Here is a 17,567-nt window from a genome sequence, read left to right as displayed (position 1 = left end):
ACTGAATTTTAAGAGGAGACTCTCATTACAGAATCTCCCTTTCACTAAGGGTTCTTCTACCACAAGCAATGTTTCCTTAGATAATTAACTACTTGAGGTGGAATAGGAATTGGGAGAAGTTGGGAGAGGTAGCAAATGTGAAATCAGTGACCTAATAGTCAGTAGCCAGTGACTATCCATCAGGAATTCATACATCTCAGAAAGATAAGAAGAAAATAAGAATATCTTTATAAAAATATGATTTATATTGTCCTTTAAAAAAACAACTATTTTTCAAAACAAGCTACTCTAGCTTCCAGTTCTAAAACACAGGATTATGGAGATTAGAGAAACAAAACCTAAATACAGATTACAGAAAATGGTTTACAGAAGGGTGGGGAGCTATAAGATAAGCTCCAACCATATGTATACTAGGTTGAAAGGCTATTTATTATGAGAAAAATGGCAAATTTTATCACTCCTCTGACCTGAAGCAAGTTGAAAACTGGGTAGAAAAGCTGCATCTCGAAAAGGAAAAGAAACATGGTCCAATAAGGTCTACCTGTATGTAGACCTTGTTCTGATGAGGACGGTCAAGATTAAAGGAATGAAGAAAAAAACTGGAAGGGAGAGTAAAATTTTCAGGTATCAAATCTGCCTCAGCACACTCTCAATACATATCTAACTAGTTCAGAGTTAAGCTGTTCAAAGCTGGCCACTGATATGTCACATTTGGGGCCGATGCACTCCCATTACAAGCGGGGGCAGAACACCTGACCTCAGATAAATGATAACGTCAAGGAGAGGGAGGCAAGATCAGCAAGGGTATGGAAATCCCACAGTGATCAGAGTGAAGAGAAAATTTATTTGCTTTTGCCATTTCTTTTGTTTTAAAAGGAGAACAAAATAAAAAAATAAAGCCCTGTCCCTTTGGCAGCATTCCCAGTTGAAACCCATTCCAGAGTTCTGAATGGCTACCTAAATGTTGATACAGAACTTTGCTGTATTAAAATTAATATCACTTTGTCCAAGGTGGACAATATACTATGAGCAAGACAACTGAGATCTTCTAGCCGAAGATACCATGAAATAATTCAAAGTATTACATGGAAAACCATGTCTTAAAACAAGTCCTTATTCTCCAATTCTAGATATTCGTCTCTTCCATAAAACTGCTTCTGTGAATAGTTTTTTGTTTTTTTAATGTATCAGAAAGAGATTCTCTTTCCAATAGTTAATAGAATCAAATCTATTTCAAGTTAGTTGTTCTTATAGGTCTCATTAAGCAGACACTATGATTCCATCTTCTTGTTTTCTAGAAATCCATCAGATGTATGCTGTAGAACCGAAGTGCTTTCTTTCCTTGTCATAGTAGCAAAAAGCATATCCATCATCCCCAAGGTTTCTAGTAGTTCTCTTTGGTAATCAATCTCTTTTTCTACAAGTCCTTGAAGTAACAAAAACTTTTTATCAACTACAGGTGACTGACCAATCACAGGAAGATAGATATCTAGAAAGAGAGGGAAAACACATTAACTAGAAGTATCTTTGTAAACAATAAAGGAATAGCAGTAGTTACAAAGTATAAAAATATTCACTATAAATACATTGAAAAATTTGTACTTATTTTACAATTTGTGATTTACAAAAAAGAAACAATCCATCTGGATAAATGTATTTCAAAAAGAAATAATTACAGAAAGTACAGTGTGGAGTTCTACTTTAATTTTCCCCTTAAAAAATAGTCACGGTCTGTTTAAAAAAAAAAGGCATGGTCATTGTAGATGCCTAAGCAAAAGTTGTTTAATTACAGTAACTCTAATCTCAGCAATTCAGAGTTGAGCTACTGTAAACGTTTTACTTCCCTTAAAATGGTATGATTTATGTGGTTGTTTGTTTTCTTTATAACTGCTACTGGAGAACTGATAAAAACAAAGTACTGTGATCTATTTGATTTCATTATTTGACATCTCTATTGTATCACACTTGGATTTTTCAAGGTTTTTTGTAAAGGATTTTATTTATTTATTTGATAGAGAGAGAGTACAAGCAGGGGAGCAGTAGGGAGAGGGACAACCAGGCTCCCACAATGCAGACAGCCTGATGTGGGTCTCAATTATGGGACTCTGAAATCATGACCCAAGCCAAAGGGCAGTCACTTAACCAACTTAGTCACCAGGCATCCCAGTTTTTTTTTCCCCCAAAGGTTTTATTTATTTATTTGAGAGAGAGACAAGCAAGCAAGAGAGCACCGGGGGGTGGGGGGGGGCAGGGGGAGGAATGGCAGAGAGAGAGAGGGAAAACCAGACTTCCCGCTGAGCAGAGGCTTATGCAGGGCTTGATCCCAGGACCCCAGGACCCCATGATCATGACCTGAGCTTACAGAGGCTTAATCAACTAAGCAACCGAGGTACCCCGGATTTTTCACATTTTAACAACTACTTACCAATAATTATTTCAGCAGCATTGATCAAAACAGGGGCAAATCTTGGCTGAGATAGATTCCTATGAAACAAAATTTGTTTACTGAAATTGCCAACTTGAAAAAAAAATCCTTAAAACAGATTTACTGAATTTTCCATCAGTTCTCTATAAAGGTCAATCTAAAAGTAAATGCCTCTCATTTGAGATAAAGAAGTTCAGATGCAAGATATATATGTGTTTCATAGACATAAAACATACCGTATCAAAAAATTAAGAACACGACTGATTTCCTTTTCATCCCGACCTGCAAGGGCATTTGCAAGGACTCCTCTTCGATTTAGCTCCTTTATGATGGAAACTGTAATCTCGGGTGTCTTTATTGTACAACTGGGCTAGAAAAATTTTCAGAGTCAATATGAACAGATAAGACAGCACAGGAAAAAATAATAGTCGTGGCACTGACAAGTACCAAATTTAAATAGATTTGTATTTTTATAGTTTTGAGTCACAGTAAGGCATGGTAAGTAATAATATGATTCTTGTAAAAATATGCCCCTTGTAGGTTCATCAATTCTAACAAATGTACCACTGTGGTAGGGTATTGGTAATAGGGGAGGATATGCATGTGTGGGGGCAGAGAGTTTATCGGAAATCTCTGTACCTTATCCTCAATTTTTGTAAAGCTAAAACTGCTCTAAAAAATTAGTCTAAATTAAAACACACTCACTCACTCACTCACTCACTCACTCACTCACAGACAACATACTGTATGTATGTATACATGCTCCTCACTCACCTCAAGGACTCTGTCAAGTGCCTTAGAGACCCGGAAATTTTTCAGATCCCGGTCATATAATTCTAGGTGTTTCTTTGAAGGCCTGTTGATCAAAATGTCATCCTGTATGACAAAGTAAATTTATAAAGAAAAGTCACTATCTGTATAGAGTTTCATTCAAAATGAATTTTTTCATTGTGGATTTCTTTTATACCTTGGTGACCCTGAACGTGTAATAAATAATGGGCATATGTCCAGAATGCAGACTAACTGAAAATGAAATGATCTGCTGCTACATCAATGTGTTCTTACTCTCCTATGATTTAACTTAGAAGAGACACACAGTACCTCACGCTGGGCAAACATTACTCATTTCAATTCTATTCACATGGCAAGCAGTATGACTTAGAAGAAAGGAAACAAAGACGGGAGAAACTGAGATCTAGTCCCAACAACTCTGGCTACCAGTAATGAAATGCTGCATCAACCAGAGCTTATTTGCATCTCCGTCTTCTCAGATGCCAAACAGGGACATAACTGGCTCTACTACTGTTCAGGGCTGTTTAGGAGATCAAATCAGATAGTGTATCAAAGACACTATTTTGAATATGGTAAAATACTGTAACATTGTTATGAATTAGGGTATTAAAGTAGTCCTTTCCCCATTACTTATTAATAACGTTCCCCAATCTAGCAATCTGCAGGAAGAATTAAGGTACAGAAAAGCAAAATAAAGTTAAATCCCATGTGAACTACACTTTCCAGTAACCTGCAGGGTTGGAGCTGGCTACTCTAACAAACCACATTTTCTTTTTTTCTTTTTTTTTTTAAAGATTTTATTTATTTATTTGACAGAGAAAAAGAAAGATCACAAGTAGGCAGAGAGAGAGAGAAAGGGAAGCAGGCTCCCTGCCAAGCAGAAAGCCCAATGCGGGGCTCGATATCAGGACCCTGGGATCATGACCCGGGCCAAAGGCAGAGGCCTAACGACTGAGCCACCCAGGTGCCCCCCAAACCACATTTTCTAAAGAAAAAAAAAAAAAAAAAAAAAAAGAGAGAAATATGCAAATACCCTTTGTTTCATGTAATTTTTTCCTTTAATAAAAGTTCGATATGCAGGCCTTCTTCTCCTAGGAAGAGAATCCTTCTTTGCTTCAGATTTCCGATGTTTAACACTCAGTATTCCATTGGTCATTCCTACAACTATTGTCTCATCTTCATGCTAAGGAGCAATTAGAAAAATAAGTTAGTCTATTCCTAACCCATCACTTGCCCTAGTTTTTCCTCAAAACACCATTTATAACATGTTTTCTGCTAATCCACACCTTCACCAAGAATTTCAATCAGATACTGTGCCTAACAACAATCCATGCAGAAAGTTAGATAAATCACTTTTTCCACCAGAATACTATTATACTGATGGAACATGTTATACCTGGTATATGTCATCACTGGCACTTTGTATAATAATATAGTTAATGATGCTTTGGGAAACTTCTAAATTAATTTTTTTCCTGCATCCTCTTATTAGAAAAGGATCTGTGTGATAGCATAACTTTCCACAATATTTCCAAGAAAATAATTTGTAGTAAGTTTTTCCTCTTCTAATTCAAATTTCTGTATGATGCATTCAAATATCCTCTTCTTCAACGGCTCGTGAAACTTGACAATGGACATCCCCAGATCCTGCCCTTAGTGTTAACAATGCCAGTGAGCAAGACCTAAATCTCAATTCATACTAAATTACTGGCACAAGTCATATAATAGAAATTGTCTTAACTCCACCAACTAATACGGCAAGAATAAAGATTTATTCAAACACAAAGATAAACCCTAAAATTTCATTTCAGTTTAACAGACAAGGGTAGCGAAAGCTTTAAAAAGAATTAGGAATACTTACTGCAAGTGCAAGACTCAAAATTGAAGCTGCATAATCAAAACTGTGGACTACTTTATAGGAAGTCGTGCTATATACTTTCACCTTCCTAAGGAAAAGAAAGCTCTGTTACAAATTACCTAGGAAATGAGTGTAAAATGTAAATTTCCAATTTTTTTAGAAATTCAATGTATAAATATTAAAATTTACACTGCAATGAAGAAAAATGATTAATAATATTAATTACAAACTAATTCATCACTGAATCTCTTTTAAAAATGTACTATTAGCAGTAGCTATGTTTATATAAAGACTTGACTAGCCACCAGACCACAGACCATGAACCACTGTCACCTGACAATGAAACCTGGGAGTACAAAGGAAAGGTTTCAAAGCACACTGGGATTCAAAAGCACAGGGTTTCTCAACATCAAGTGATTAACACTACAGGTCAGATACTTCTTAGTTGCAGAGGCTTTTCTGTGCGAGGTAGGCAATTTAGCAGCATCCCTGACTGCTACGTACTGTACGCCAGCAGCACTCCACTCCCAACTTGTGACAACAACCAAAAATGTCTCCAGATATTGCCACATGTCCTCTGGGAGACAAAATCCACTCTGAGATGACAACTACTGTGAAGAGAGCCAACTCACACTTGATTTTTGAGAGACACATCTAAAAACAGAGCCCCAAACTGCCTAGTAACAGCACTTCAGAGAGTCTGCTACAGATTTACATGATAAAGTCCTTCGTGTTAAAAATATATTCTAGCTTTTAAAATGCGTATACTTTTTTTTTAAGGATTTTATTTATTTGTCAGCGAGAGAGAGCACAAGCAGGCAAAGTGGCAGGCAGAGGCAGAGGGAGAAGCAGACCCCTCCGCGCCCCCCCACCCCGAACCCCCACCGCTAGCAAGGAGCCACAAGCGGGACTCAATCCCAGGACTCTGGGATCATGACCTGAGCCAAAGGCAGATGCTTAATGGACTGGAGCCCCATAAAATATGTATACTTTTTAATAAAAATACTGAAAAACCAAGGCTTTCTCTAACAATGAAAATACGATATATGGAAATAAAATTACCAAAAACAAATAAATATGAATAAATATTAGAACTGTGCCATAGTTCTAGCCATATGCTACTAAGCACTTGAAATGTGGCCAATGAAAATGAAGAACCACATTTTAAATTTTACTTGATTTTAATTAACCTAAATTTTTTTTTTTAAGATTTTATTTATTTATTTGACAGAGATCACAAGTAGGCACAGAGGCAGGCGGGGGTGGGAGGGGAAGCAGGTTCCCCGCCGAGCAGAGAGCCCAATGCAGGGCTTAATCCCAGGACCCTGGGATCATGACCTGAGCCGAAGGCAGAGGCTTTAACCCACTGAGCCACTCAGGCACCCTAATTAATCTAAATTTTAATTTGAAAACTGAGGTAGTATAAAAATACTTTTCTGTTAAACCATCTATATTTTACTTTAATGACTATAAAACATTATTACTGTATCACATGACATGTATTGGATGCTTCTCTCGTTTGTTGGTAATAATTTTTATATCCATTGTGTATTGAAATGATATTTTAGATACACTGAACTAAATAAATATATTATTAATGTGGCCTAGTTCTTTTTGCCTTATTAATGTGGCTACTAAAACATTTATAATTACATATGTAGCTCATATCCCATTTCTGTTGGACAGTACTGTTCTAGAACATTAACAGAATACTAATACCTACTTAAAGTAGTAATATTTGAATCACATAAATGTACAGAAATTTTCACATGAAGTTTTAAATTTCAAAAAAAAGCTAGCATATATACATACATTCATTATAAGCATTTCTAAATATGTAAATGGTAGAATAAAGATTTTTAAAGAAAACAAGGAATGACACAGACTATTTTAAAAGATTAATGTTCAAATGGTTCAATAAAATTCCTTAAGTATATAAGTACACACTAAGTTACGTCAGGTGAGAAAAAAAGTTTGCTATATGTGAATAAAAGGTCAAAACTATTTTCTTTCTTTCTTTTTTTTTTTTTTTAAATTTTATTTATTTATTTGACAGAGAACACAAGCAGGCAGAGAGGCAGGCAGAAAGAGAGAGAGAGAGAAGCAGGCTCTGCACTGAGCAGAGAGCCCGATGCGGGGCTCGATCCCAGGACCCCAGGACCATGACCCGGGCCGAAGGCAGAGGCTTTAACCCGCTGAGCCACCCAGGCTCAAAACTATTTTCAACTGAAAAGATTTTTTTTTCACAGAAATCATTTAACAAAACATTTACTTAACACAAATACTTTAGAAATAACTCACTTTCTCGAGCAGTAAATACATGTACACTAGTAATAATAAAGGAAGAAAATTAAAATGCTAACCTGTCCAGTGACCCAGAAAGTAACCTCTGTCCAGAGCTACTCAGATATAAACATGTCACAGTTTTATGATGATTTTTCAAAGACACTAGCAACTGTCCTCCTTTCAGCATGTCCCAAATTTTAACATAACGGCCTCCTACAAAAAGAAATAATTAGTTTGAAATTCTGCCTCAACATTATTTTAAAGATTTGAAAAGCATTTTTCACTGGACGCTGCATTGCATGGAGGTGAAGTGAGGGGTCCCAGAGTAAAACTGCCTGGTTTCAATGCTGGCTCTGTCACTGAGTTTGTAACTGAGAGTAATAATAGTTTCTACCTCAAAGAACTATTCTGGTGATTAGATAATTGCATATTTGTAAATATCACAGAACTGCCTAGCAAAATAAAAAGTATAACCAAAAATGTTTAAGAAAATTGTATAAGATCACCGTGTAAAAGAAATTTTATGTCACTACAGAAATGAACAATATAAACTATTTCCTAAACATTTTGTGAATCCAAACAAAACTGAAAAATTTCCCTATAACTTTTACTCTAAGAGTTAGAAGGGTCCTTAAAGGCAATTTAATCCGAGTTTAAAAAGAATTCTTTTAATATGGCATCTTTTATTTCTTTTTTTTTTTTTTAAGATTTTATTTATTTATTTGAGAGAGAGAGAACATGAGACAGACAGAACATGAGGGGAGAAGGTCAAAGGGAGAAGCAGACTCCTCGCTGAGCAGGGAGCCTGATGTGGGACTTGATTCCAGGACTCCAGAATCGTGACCTGAGCCGAAGGCAGTTGCTTAACCAACTGAGCCACCCAGGAGCCCACATGTTTTATTTCAATGAAATATTAAGCAAATGTCTAAAGGTAAAATAGAAGAATGAGTTGGAGAGGGAGGAGCAAAGGTCTCATCTATCCTGACAAGGAAAGTGGGCCTGTAGGCCAATTCATAGTCCCTGTCTCACCACATGTGGCAGCTCATGAGCGAGCATAGTTTAAAACAACTGATCCGAGGCGCCTGGGTGGCTCAGTGGGTTAAAGCCTCTGCCTTCAGCTCGGGTCATGGTCCCGGGGCCCTGGGATCGAGTCCCGAATTGGGCTCTCTGCTCAGTGGGGAGCCTGCTTCCCTCCCCCTGCCTGCCTCTCTGCCTACCTGTGATCTCTGTCAAATAAATAAATAAAATCTTTTAAAATAAATAAAACAACTGATCCTGTCCCAACTCTCATTTCCAAAGTCTGTAAGAGTTGACTGAAGGGACTGCCCAAGGTCATACAATTAGCTAGTGACACAGTGGAGATTAGCATACAGGTGTCCATCCTCCCTATTCAACTTGAACTTATTTCCATTTCTCAAAATAACAACAAGAAAAATGGATACATTTGGCAATGTTATCAGTTTATTTTGAAATTAAATAGGTACTGGGAAAAAGTATAAAACAGGGTAATTTATATTGGGATTTTTTTTAAAGATTTTATTTATTTGACAGAGACAGCAAGAGCAGGTACATAAGCAGGGGGTATGGGAGAGGGAAAGCAAGCTTCCTGCTGAGCAGGGAGCCCGACGTGGGGCTCGATTCTAGGACCCTGGAATCATAACCTGAGCCGAAGGCAGATGCTTAATGACTGAGCCACCCAGGCGCCCCTCCATTTGGATTTTATTTTTATTTTTATTTTTTTAAGATTTTATTTATTTATTTGACAGAGAGAGATCACAAGTAGGCAGAGAGGCAGACAGAGAGAGAGAGGAGGAAGCAGGCTCCCTTGCTGAGCAGAGAGCCCGATGCGGGACTCAATCCCAGGACCCTGAGATCATGACCTGAGCCGAAGGCAGTCGTTTAACCCACTGAGCCACCCAGGCGCCCTCCATCTGGATTTTAAAATTAAGGGAAAAAAGGCTACACACATAGCCATATATGTGCTATAAATTATATATACTACCTATGTATTCTACTGTCAATGCATTAATTTTGACTTGATGAGTGAAAAAAAACCAATTTATGTCTTCCCTTCTAATTGTGAAAATGCTCTATGATCAACATAACAACAACAAAAAATACCTCAGTTCCAACTCGATGAAAAAATGTATCAAGTCCCCCTTTGATTCCACATTATATCCTCCTCCAGAACTGCTATTTGTTGGGTAATGTCATTCCAATCAAGAGACATGAAAAAAGATAAGCCTGATTCTAGAACGGAAAGAACTGTGTTTTCAAAAGCTGTCATGGATCTCTTAGGTAAGAATGCCAGGAATACAACCTAGATCTCTGGTTAAATACACAATGCAGGCTCTCCAGTTCTAGGATTTCAGACCTCTCACTCTATCTTGGAAAAATTAGTCAAAATAAATAACTTTTATTTATTTCCTCAGTTGCAAAATAGGGAGAAAACGAACTACTTCCTAGGCTCGGTAATATGTGTATAATAGCACAGTATCTGGTTCACATTAGGTACTCAGTAAATCCTAACTGCTGGCCTGCTCTACTTTTCGGTTGAACAAAACCTAGTTATGCAATTCAAGGGTACAAAAAATAACTGATAAAGTAGTAACTGATTCAAGACCAAAGATACCAGTAAAGCAATTTTTTAAAAAAAGGTTTTACTTATTTACTTGACAGAGACACAGAAAGAGAGAGAGAAAAGAAGCAGGGGGAGTGGGAAAGAGAGAAGCAGACTTCCTGCTGAGCAGGGAGCCGGATATGGGGCTCAATCCCAGGACCCTGGGATCATGACCTGAGCTGAAGGCAGACACTTAATGACTAGGCCACCCAGGTACACCTATAAAGCAATTTTAAAAATACCTGCTGATGCCAGAAGACTTCCAGAGGGAAAAAGCAGGACACTTTCCACTGGCTGCCCATGCTCAACAGAGATCACGCTCTTGTTTGTTCGTGCATCAAACATCTTCACAGTATGATCATATGACCCTAAAATGTCAATTTTTGTATTATGTGAGTTTAATTACTCAAACTTAGTATGTATGTGTTTGTATTCAAATATAAATTTTAAAAGGAGAAAAGGATGAAATTTTAAAGACACGTCTATATGTTCATGAAGATACAGTAACTCCAAACTCTCTGGTACAACTGACTGTTTTCTGAAAAAGCATTATACTATAATATAGTACACTATATTATACAGGATCTTAAGCTATTCAGATTTCCAAGCTATTGTCACTACTGAATCACCTGGGAACCTCTGCACAAACACCCACAAACACTCCACTGCATTATTTTTGTTTCTTGGCCACTAGAGGCTCTGTGCAAACCAGAATACTAAAACCATTATAGTTCTGACACTCATGTTTTCAGGGAAGCCTGATGCTTCCAAAAACATTTGAAGGACAGCAAGAACAATCACCAAAAGAAGAAAAAAAAAATAAAACAAATGGATAAACAAACATATTTCTTTATAAAATTTTTTTGAAAACTACTCTATCCCAAGAGTCCCAAAGCAATACCAAATTATATCACAATTAAATTATCAAGAAGTGAAAAACAGTTCACCAACCTGTTACAAACAGATCTGGATTCAGTTTGCTAGCACATCCACACCTCACATAATCAGAATGTTCTTTGAATGTCAGAATTTCTTTGGAGTTTGGAATATCCCATAATTTAACTGTATAATCATCAGCCCCAGAGACCACATGATATTTGTCAGCTGTAAAATCGACTGTATGAACTGCTCTAAAAGATCAAGAATCAATGAATTAAAAAGCAAGAAAAAAACTGTGTGTCTGGCATCTTTTAACATAAAACACTCCTTTTCCCCAAGTAACCAAAAAAAAAGAAGCTCAGTTTCAGGGAGTAATGATAGGAGGAAATTATGAGATAAAATCTTTAAAACAGGGGTGCCTGGGTGGCTCAGTGGGTTAAAGCCTCTGCTTTCAGCTCAGGTCATGATCCCAGGGTCCTGGGATCGAGCCCCTCGTCGGGCTCTCTGCTCAGCAGGGAGCCTGCTTCCTCCTCTCTCTGCCTGCCTCTCTGCCTGCCTGTGATCTCGTCTCTCTGTGTCAAATTAAAAAAAAATAAAATAAAAAATCTTTAAAACAGGTATTTGTCCCTAAGCCAATTTAAAATTCTAAATACCCCTACTTTATAAAGTTAAGACAATTAGTAGCCTTAAAATTACATTTTCTAATAATATGTTAACAATTCTACAAAACTGTTCAATAAAAGTAAATGTTCTAAATGTTGGAGCAAAGGTACGTTTAATTAAATAAACTTCAAAATGGATAGTTCCTTACAAAATTCTAAGACCTGCCATTAATAGTAGGATCATGTTAAGCGAATTTGTTAGACTTCAAATGTTTCACTGATGGGGAAAGACCATCCTGATAATACACTATTAAAAAAAACACCTGAGATTTTAAATAAGCAGAAGCTTCAGCAATGAACTAGGTAATCTTGATATAAAATTATAATATAAAACTACCCTGGTCATTTAATTTATCAAGCAGCAAAATATTAACTTCAAGAAGAAAAAAAAAAAAAAATCAACCTTCCAACCTGACTTTAAAATAAGAACCTCAAAAGAGTGTAGCCTATAGAGTTCTCATTTATAATTGTGAGGGTGCCTGGAGATCAGTGGTTTATAACCTCGACTAGTCATAGAACTCCCTGATTAGATAGGAAATTTCCCTAGATAAACATGCATTTCTTAAAATGTCACATATAATTCTAGGGAATTCACGAGTCCCATCAAACTGGCCACAGGACTTTCGATTATGTCTTAGAACAACCAGGAAATAAAGTATACATTACTACATAATCTTTACAGAACTGCTCTATGCTTTTAGTCAAAGCCCAAACCAACAAACAAACAAACAAAAAAGTTTACGATGACAAAAGAAACAACAAAATAACCAACTGTCTATAACTGTATGGTGACAGATGCTAACAAGACTTACTATAATCATTTTGCAATAGACACAAATATCGACGTATGCTTGAAACAACAATGTTTTGTTACTTATACTTCCATAAAAAAATAAAAAAATTTTAAACTCTGGCTCTTACTTAGTATGACCTTCAAACTGCCTGAGGGGAGCTCTCCCACTTATATCAAAAAGCTGAACTCCACCATCTTCACTGCCAGCCACAAGCAGTCTACCATCCTGACGAAAAGTAGCACAGTACGCCGTGTCTTTAAATCGAGAAAAGGTTTTTATAGGTTCTTGAGAGTACCGGCCATAAATGTGAATCTACAAAAAGATAAAAAACATAGTATTTAACCAAATGGCTCAAGATCAGTAGTAAATATAACTACACAAAGGAAAAAGAAATTTAACATTATATTTACCCTTGAGGAAGCTGTGACAGCATAATTATATGGAGGCTGTGGAGAAAAATCTACTTTTGACACTGCACCAAACTCCTTGATTTGAACAGGGGTCTTGATAAAAATAAAAAATAATACAAAGGATCAACAGTTACGATCGATAAGACCTTTGAAGCATTACATAATTTCTTACTGATATTTCTCTTTGTTCTTAATAACATTTACTAGGATGTATTTAATATAGAAGTATAAAGAAAGCAAAAAGGTTCAATTACCATCATCCAAATTTCCCCAGTTGCCACGAAAGTAAATACATATATGACGTAAGTAAATATATGACAACAAATATATGGCCAGACGCCCAACTGACTGAGCCACCCAGGCGCCCCTCTTTTTCCATTTTTTAATTACTCATTTAAAAGAAAAATCACTTTTAAGCCTTTGTAGTCTAGAAGAACTAATTCTGCATCATGGCTTTCTTAGTTTTAGAAAGGCAAAAAAAAAATCTTGCATAATTGAAAAATTTAAAAATCTATCTCATTTGACATTCATTAATCTTAGTCTATTTTTTGGTAGGCACTTGTATGATTAAAATCGTTAAGCACCATGGACTTTTTTTTTTTTTTAAAGATTTTATTCATTTGACAGAGACACAGTGAGAGAGGGAACACAGGAGTGTCAGAGGGAGAAGCTTCCTACAGTGCAAGGAGTGCCACGAGGGGCTCAATTCCAGGACCCCAGGATCACGACCTGAGCCGAAGGCAGACACTTAACAATTGAGCCACCCAGGTGCCCCAGAAGCATGGACTTTTAATTTGAAACATCCAAGAAAAAATATCAGATATCAAATTTTCCACCCAAACTGTAAACTGTTGATAGATTCTTTTTAGTTATTAGTTCTCTACTAGAGTATCCAAAGTATAACATATGCTGGGGAAATAAGCATATGCAAATGCAAACCACTCATTACCATCTACACTTACCTTATAGTTGTTCCAGTACAGTGTGTCTTGGGTGATTTTTTCACCGAGTACAGGATATGTCTGAATAGCTGCAGGCTTATACCCAGCCATAATTTCATATAATTAGACTGTTAAATTGACGTTACAAATAACTATAGTGACTCTGCTTTATGTCTGTAAAAGAAAATATTTTATATACACATGTTATTCTTTAACCTGTATAGTTCCATTCTCACACTGTGTCTTTTCAAAAGACTGTGTGGCAGCTTACAGATTAGTGACCAATAAATCATCTAATTCTAACACAGAAGTGACAATCTAAAGGAAGTAGGAAGAATACAGACAAGGCTACCAGACTGCACCATCTACTCAGCTATACACAGAGGCTGTACACAAATGTTCTCACATCTGACTAACCAATTTACAACACATGGAAATAAATCTGGCTCAGCCATCCAGCAGCCAAAGCAGAAGTCCACTGGCTTAGACTGTTTATTAATAACAACAGAAAATATTAAGATAAAAGTGCAAATACAAGTTTCCTGAAACTAAATTTAGGATGACATTTAATCTATATGAACATAGTGTAGGGTCTTGACTTCCTGAAAGCCTGAGAAATACCAAGAAGGAAAACAAGGCGAATATTCTAACAGAGAAGCTTAAAATTAAATTTAAAAGCTTAAAATAAAATTAAAAGCTAATATTCTGATGCAGAAGTTTAAATGTAAAAGCTTAAAATAAAAATTAACTTTTAAAAGTTTAACAGTAACAAAAATAAAGAATAAAGCAATTCTGAAATTAAATTCCCAACTTAAATGACAGAACAGGATAAAAATAAATTTAAACTTTTAACTGACATGGAATTAAGCCAAAATGTCTCTCCAGGACTATTCAACCGTGAAAGAGATTGATTTTATCAGTGATCCAAATCATCATCTATTCCAAAAAGCTTGAAGTTATTACCAAAATAAATAGGTATGACATACTCTGAAGATTCTTTTGATGAAATGGAACAATCAACAATTAAAAGGAAGGAAAGTTTTCTGTTCATTCAAGTACCTACAATGCACAGGACACTCTTCTAGGCTCTGGAAATACAATGTTGAGTAAAACAGTCCCCTCACGCCAATATTCTCCATTTTAGCTGGTGATGAGCAGAAGACTCGGCCTTGACTTGTCTTTTCTCTTCACTTTTAACATCCAAATAGTTAACAAGATCTGCTATTTTACCTCCTTAAACTTTATCACGTCCACTCCACCAAGTTCCACTGCCCTTAGATCTTCTCATCTACCCAAATACTGCAGTATAAGGGCCCTTGACTCCCTCATCCATCTTTTTTTTTTTTTTTTAAGATTTTATTCATTTATTTGACAGAGAGAGAGCACAAATAGAATGGCAGGCAGAGAGAGAGGGAGCAGTGAGCTCTCCGCTGAGCAGGGAGCCTCATACGGGACTCCATCCCAGGATCCTGGGATCACCACCTGAGCCCAAGGCAGCCACTTAACCGGCTGAGCTACCCAGGCACCCCCTCATCCATCTTTTTTTTTTTTTTTTAAAGATTTATTTATCTGAGAGAGAAATCACAAGTAGACAGGGAGGCAGCCAGAGAGAGAGAGAGAGGGAAGCAGGCTCCCTGCTGAGCAGAGAGCCCGATGCGGGACTCGATTCCAGGACCCTGGATCATGACCCGAGCCGAAGGCAGCGGCTTAATCCACTGAGCCACCCAGGCGCCCCTTTCATCCATCTTTTAAATAGACATCAGCAAGACCTAATTACCCAGTATATCCAGCACAAAGCACAACACTGCCTGAAAAGAAAGGTCCAAGCTCCTTAACAGGGCTTCTCATCTGGCCCTTACCAACCTTTCCAGTTTCACTCTTTGCTATTCCCTTTAACACACTATTCTCTTACTTCTCTGTCTTTGCTCATTTATCCACTTTGCCAGGAATGATCTCTACATACCCACTTCCTTTTTATCTTTTAAAGCTCAACTCAAGGATCACATCCTCCACACTTCTCTCAACTCCTAATCCTACTTCATTCTGCATACTTCTGTCTCTGTGCATAGTAACACTGACTTTGTAATAATCTCTTTTTCCCACAAAACTGAACATTTCATATCACGAAGATTTTTTTTTTAAGTGTGTAAAGAAAACTTGGGGAAAGAAAGTAGGCACTGTGCTGATTTCTACAGAAAAATATAAAATTAAAGGCACAAGTGGTGTCTATAATAGGAATACTGCTACGCATCAAGAGTCAACAAACTTTTTCTGTTAAGGGGCCAGATGATAAGTATCTTAGGTTTTGCAGACCAATGGGCAAAATGGAGAGTATCATGTAGTTACAAGCAAGCAAGCAAGAAAAAAAAATCTCAATTTTACACTAACAAAACCCCCCAAATAATTATGAGAACAATTTTGTAGTTATGAATGAAAAGAATGAGATTTTTGAATGAAGGAAAAAACATTTCACTTATTTTAGGTTCAAGATTAGTGTTTCCTATCATCAGAATGCAAATATTCACTTGTAAAAACCATTCTAGGCTCACTGGCTGCCTAAGGAAAATGGTCACCATGCCAAATCTAATGTGTGGGCTTCCATTCCTTACTGTAAAACCACCCCTTACTAGAATATTGGCAAAGGAATACATAACTCTGCCTTGAGAGAAACACTTTAAAGCTCCTAAAGTTTACAAGTGAGGAGTACGGGTGCCTGTGTGGCTCAGGTCATGATCCCAAAGGTGCTGGAATCAAGACACCACGGAACACCTTGCCCAGTGGGGAGAAGCATTCTCCCGCAGCCTGCCACTCCCCCTTCTTGTGACCTCGCTCGCTCTCTCACAAATAAATAAAATCTTAAACAAAAACAAGTGAGGAGTAGTAGTAGTGGTTTGCCAGATTAAAGAGAGAGACAGCACTGGAGATGAAGGAGAGGGAACATGACACAAAAGCGTGGAGGCAAGAAGTGATGTGAAAATGAATAGGAAGAAGATGATTAGGGAGAGGTGAGAGCCGGAGAAACTGAGAGTAGATTGATAACAGATACTACAATACAAAGCAGAATATCAAATATATGCTACAAATAACGTACAGAATACTAAGAGCTCAAACAGATTTTTTAAAAAGATTTTATTTGTTTGGCAGAGATCACAAGTAGGCAGAGAGGCAGGCAAAGAGCGAGGAGGAAGCAGGATCCTTGCTGAACAGGGAGCCCGATGCGGGGCTCGATCCCAGCACCCTGAGATCATGACCTGAGCCGAAGGCAGAGGCTTAACCCACTGAGCCACCCAGGCGCCCTCGAAACATATTTTTAATTCTAACCGGGCGGCTCCCAGAAAGACTCAAAGCGTGCATTTCAACCCGGTCTTGATGTCTAATTCTAAAACAGACTGACCTTTTAAGATGGGCACAAGCGCGGGGGATAAGGGCAGCACTGGAAATCGAGAGAACATCATAAGCAAAGACAGGTGGAAATTTGCCCACCTGCCTTGGAGGGATACGCGCTAATAACGGTGCACAGGAGGAGAGGATGTGCTCGCAGAAGAGGCCAATGTACATCGAAGCTAACTCGCGGGGATCCTGAGAGGTTGGTTATGGAATTTTAGCCGTTCGGTGAAGACTGGGAAGCCCCAGGGAGCACGCCAGATTCCAAGGAAGGCCCGACCAGAGCTTGAACTACCCCCACTGGGAGCCTCCTTCACCTCCCTACCGCCTCACCTGCCCCGCGAAACACTCTGCGTCCAAAGAAAATTTCTTGGATTCCGCCAGCCCCCTCCCCGGACTCGCGGGGCTCACTTGCGGAAGATCACGCGGACCTTCCACGGGGCCGCCAAGACGCAAGCCCTGAACAGGCAGGCCCGTCGCACAAAAGTGACGTGAGGACGTACGCACACGCGACTT

The 17,567-nt window shown here is 37.8% G+C and overlaps 1 protein-coding gene across 4 annotated transcripts; it reads right to left on the bottom strand.

Annotated features, from left to right (window-relative positions):
* Window positions 1-824: 824 nt before the first annotated feature.
* UTP15 (UTP15 small subunit processome component) lies at window positions 825-17,533 on the bottom strand. 4 transcript variants are annotated; one of them, XM_059175229.1, is made up of 14 exons: window positions 17,385-17,533; window positions 17,151-17,246; window positions 13,689-13,841; window positions 12,727-12,819; window positions 12,444-12,628; window positions 10,933-11,111; window positions 10,224-10,349; window positions 7,439-7,574; window positions 5,079-5,163; window positions 4,251-4,400; window positions 3,200-3,301; window positions 2,662-2,795; window positions 2,426-2,484; window positions 825-1,489 (listed from the first exon to the last, which is right to left on the bottom strand). In XM_059175229.1, the coding sequence occupies exons 3-14, from the start codon at window positions 13,776-13,778 to the stop codon at window positions 1,272-1,274; spliced, it is 1,557 nt and encodes a 518-aa protein (XP_059031212.1). In that variant the 5' UTR covers window positions 13,779-13,841; window positions 17,151-17,246; window positions 17,385-17,533; the 3' UTR covers window positions 825-1,271. The 4 variants fall into 4 exon arrangements, with proteins under 4 accessions (XP_059031212.1, XP_059031211.1, XP_059031210.1 ...); XM_059175228.1 differs by having other exon boundaries at window positions 17,151-17,533; XM_059175227.1 differs by lacking the exon at window positions 17,151-17,246.
* Between the last annotated feature and the right edge of the window lie 34 nt (window positions 17,534-17,567).

This window comes from Mustela lutreola, chromosome 5 (genome assembly GCF_030435805.1).
Source record: "Mustela lutreola isolate mMusLut2 chromosome 5, mMusLut2.pri, whole genome shotgun sequence".
Lineage (NCBI taxonomy): Eukaryota > Metazoa > Chordata > Mammalia > Carnivora > Mustelidae > Mustela > Mustela lutreola.
This window is presented reverse-complemented; position numbering and strand designations above follow the sequence as displayed.

Bases quoted from the DNA above. Each gene is read 5' to 3' on its own strand.
- UTP15 (XM_059175228.1), bottom strand. From the start codon at position 13,778: ATGGCTGGGTATAAGCCTGCAGCTATTCAGACATATCCTGTACTCGGT. The intron at 4,401-5,078 runs GTAAGTATTCCT...ATTGCTCCTTAG, and splicing joins TTTTGAGTCTTGCACTTGCA to CATGAAGATGAGACAATAGT. The intron at 2,485-2,661 runs GTATGTTTTATG...TTTGTTTCATAG, and splicing joins GTTCTTAATTTTTTGATACG to GAATCTATCTCAGCCAAGAT.